The sequence below is a fragment of the Lolium perenne genome, chromosome 5 (genome assembly GCF_019359855.2).
Source record: "Lolium perenne isolate Kyuss_39 chromosome 5, Kyuss_2.0, whole genome shotgun sequence".
Taxonomy (NCBI): domain Eukaryota; kingdom Viridiplantae; phylum Streptophyta; class Magnoliopsida; order Poales; family Poaceae; genus Lolium; species Lolium perenne.
Window position 1 is genome coordinate 84,394,767 of NC_067248.2, and position 3,463 is coordinate 84,398,229.

General features: G+C 57.1%; 1 protein-coding gene across 1 annotated transcript; it reads right to left on the bottom strand.

The window, feature by feature from the left end:
• Positions 1-628: 628 nt before the first annotated feature.
• Positions 629-3,209, bottom strand: LOC139831537 (uncharacterized). The gene is made up of 5 exons (XM_071820835.1): positions 3,078-3,209; positions 2,734-2,964; positions 2,343-2,454; positions 1,725-1,844; positions 629-1,384 (listed from the first exon to the last, which is right to left on the bottom strand). Exons 1-5 carry the CDS (start codon positions 3,207-3,209, stop codon positions 1,005-1,007), a joined length of 975 nt encoding a protein of 324 aa, XP_071676936.1. The 3' UTR covers positions 629-1,004.
• Between the last annotated feature and the right edge of the window lie 254 nt (positions 3,210-3,463).

The following is a 3,463-nucleotide window of genomic DNA, read 5'->3' on the forward strand; positions in this document are numbered from 1 at the left end:
GAATTACTAAATCCTACAGATTCAATTCCCTATTTATGTTATATATGTCATTCATGGTTTGATCTGTGTGCATTTGAATCATGTCGTTTCAAACATATGCATTGAACTAGAATGTTGTGATGTAGTTCTTGCAATTCTCAGGGATGGAGGTACCCTGCTAGCGATCTAGCCTGCAACAGCAAGTAGTGCGCATTCACCGTCGTAGTAAAAAGAATGGCCAACACGTGGACAAGGCATTGCCAGGCCCCTACAGCACCAAAAGCCTAGCTACAACAATCCCTCGCATCCCAAGTCCAATTAATACCCTGAACAAAGGTGTGAAAGGCCACATCGCATCAACTGTCCATGGCATCGCATGTCTGGCATGGCACACGGATCCATGGACTGCCAAGGCGTGAGAGGCTTTGCCCGGAAGGAACAAGTCACACGGTCACACTCACGCCGCTGTCATTCACATACTAGCCAGCCAGCTATGGCTAGCAAGGCTGCGCACGAGCCACACGGCGGAGCGGCAGGCCAGCTCATTACATACACCCTTGTGCCTAGGCAAGATGGCATTCCATTGCACATGACAGAGAGAGAGAGACTGAGAGAGAGGAAGAAGTCACCCAAAAGGAGAAATGGACAATGCACACGCGAAAAGGACTTGTCGCATTTACTTGACATTCCCATAGAGTTGCTCTTTTCTTTGGAGGCCTGCCCAAAAGACAAGTAGCGATTCCATCTCTGCTACAGTAGTAGTAGTACTAGTATCACAGTTTGGGCATGCACGCATGTGTTGACAAACATTTGGAGTTTTTCTTCGAATACTAGCAGTGGTAACAAAATTTTCCTAGCTACCGGCAGCTGGGAGAGAGAAGGCAGCTACTTACACTTGTACTGGTCGCAGGTAATCATGCAAAAAAACTAGCACCGTCGTACTAGCAAGCAGTGTGTATGAGTTTATAATACGTATCGCACTAGGTATTTAGAGGGTGCTACCGAGCTCGCTCCGTATGTAGCGGCTACGGCGAGGTGGCGGCGGCCGGGTCGACGCAGGTGGCGACGGCGACAGCGAGCGGGTAGGGGAAGGAGTTGGCGTACTCGAACGACAGCGTCTCCCCGGCAAGGAGCGGCTGGCCGTCGTTGATGAGGCAGTCATCGCGCGCGAGGCGGCGGAACTTGCGCGGGTCCACCAGGGTGACGGAGCTGAACCAGCCGCAGCGTACGTGGATGCCGGCGATGGCGCAGTCGCCGGCGGAGCACCGGTTCATGACGTCCACCGTGTAGGCCGGCACACCGCTGGGCAGCGTCGTCCCGCGACCCTGGTAGATGGCGATGTCGTCGGCGCCGGCGCACCCGTCGTCCACGCGGTGAGGCCGGACTCGGACGTCGGTGCCTGCAACTGCAAAGAAAAGGAGAGGAGGTGGCCCCCGTGTGTCATTCACGGGTGCGTAGGACAGAATGAAGGAAATGTACGTGAGAGATAGATGGCGAGCTTCCTGCTAGTAGCGACAAGCAAAACAAAAGAGAGGGGAGGGAGATGGGCCAGCACAGCAGCGGCCTGCGCGCGCGCGCAGAACCAGGCAGGCAGGGTCCACGGGTGCAGACGCTGGTCGGAGAAAGAAGGACTCGTCTGGGCCCCGCGAGGCGGCCAGAGCACCGTTGACCGTACGATCGGCGGATCGGAGGGTGGGCTCTTCTTGCGTTTTGAATTTTGATAAGACAGACGCTTCATTAATTACCTGCCGGGCGGAGGACCTTGCGGGGAAGGACGGCGCGAGGTAGTGCCGCCGGGTGCGGAGGAGCCGCCGAGGGGGCGGGCATGGGAGCGGCCAGCGGCGGCGCGCGCGTCGGCGAGAATCCTGCAGCCGGAAACACCGTTAGCCTCGTAATTCGAGCGTGTGCTACAGTGTATACTAGGCCCACCATCACCATGGATGGAAAAAAACAAGAGGATTTTTGCGACAAGCAAAAGGACAGGTAGGAAGAAGAATCACAACAGAATAATAAAACAAAATCAACAACCAGCAGAATCCCGAACCCTCACCAACAACAAAAAAAACATGGAGAAGCCTTGTTTGGTTGAGGAGGAGTTTTGTTTTGTATCGCAAACTTGGAAAGGTAAAGCCAACACGAAGATCTTCTCTTGGAGTTTCCAAAACAAAACCGCAGGATCTTATTAAAATCACTCGGAAACCGCACGCACCGTCGTTGCAGCATTAATTAGGGATCGATCTCAACAAAAAAAAACGCAGATGATGAGGAGGAAATTTGTTTGTTAAGAGGGAGGGAGGGCGGCATGAGAAGATCCAAGCCCTGCAGCTAGCACGTACGTGTGGAGAAGGTGGGAGGCAAGGTACCTGCGTGGACGGAGGCGGATGCGAGAGAGACGGGGACGAGCGCGGCGAGCAGCAGCACGACGGTCCACGCCGACGACGTAGCCCTCATCTCGCGCGCCGAGACCCTGCCTGCCTGCGGTACCAGAGAAAAGCACGATACAGATCTAGGGACTCGAGATGAAAACCAAATACTAGTAAGACGGAGAGAGCAACCAAGGTGCTAAGAGGTGGACGGGGTGGAGGAGAAATAGCAAGCAGCGACCGCACTCGCCATGGCCGCCCTCCGCCACGGGCTCGTCGCCGGAGACGAAATCACGCGCGCGCACGTAGGCGCGCTGCGGCGAGACCTCGCGCCACGCCACGGGATGGGTAGGGAGGATCGATGGAGACGGGGAGGGCGGCGCGTGCGTACCTTACCTAGCTGGAGATGGACGGCGCGCGTGGTGTTGGGCCGGCGCTGAGGAGGGCACCCGGCTGCTGCTTCGGTCGCTGGCGTGGCCGGCCGGTAGTACGTGCGGAGGAGGCGGAGGAGGAGCAGTGGCCTGGCCGAAATCTCTCTTGCACGTGCGGCCGTGGAAGGGAATGTGGGTGGATGATACGAGACGAGACGAGACGAGACGAGAGTGGTGTCCCCTGCAGGCTGCTGCACCCAGATTAAGAAGCATGGATATGGAGGGCTTGGGTTTGGGGCGGGCTGCGGGCTGTGGGCTGTGGGCTGTGGGCCTTGGTGGCTGGAGTACAATGGGAGGAGGGGACCCGACTCCGACACAGAGCGAAAGCGATCCGGTCTGCCTCAGTTCTGGTCATGCCAAACTGTGTGTGGCGGGGGTTGGCCTGTCCAAAAGCTCTGCGCATTTTTGGCACCTTTGCTGCCTGCGTACAGCCCATCTTTTCCACGACTGCCCTCTCTTTTGTTGTGTTCCTACGCTCTTCCAACTGGAGCTGAGGCGGGATTCAAGGGCTGGCGATGGGCAACCGACCGCCGTCCGCGCCCAAGGGCACGCCCGCCGCCGGAACCTACACCGGCGCCGAGGTCCTTCGGATCTAGGTTCTTCTCACGGCAGAACTAAAATTTTGGGCCTCCCTACTAAGGGTGCGTTTGGTTGTCTGGACTAATTCGTGGCTGACTGGCGCAGCGGGGC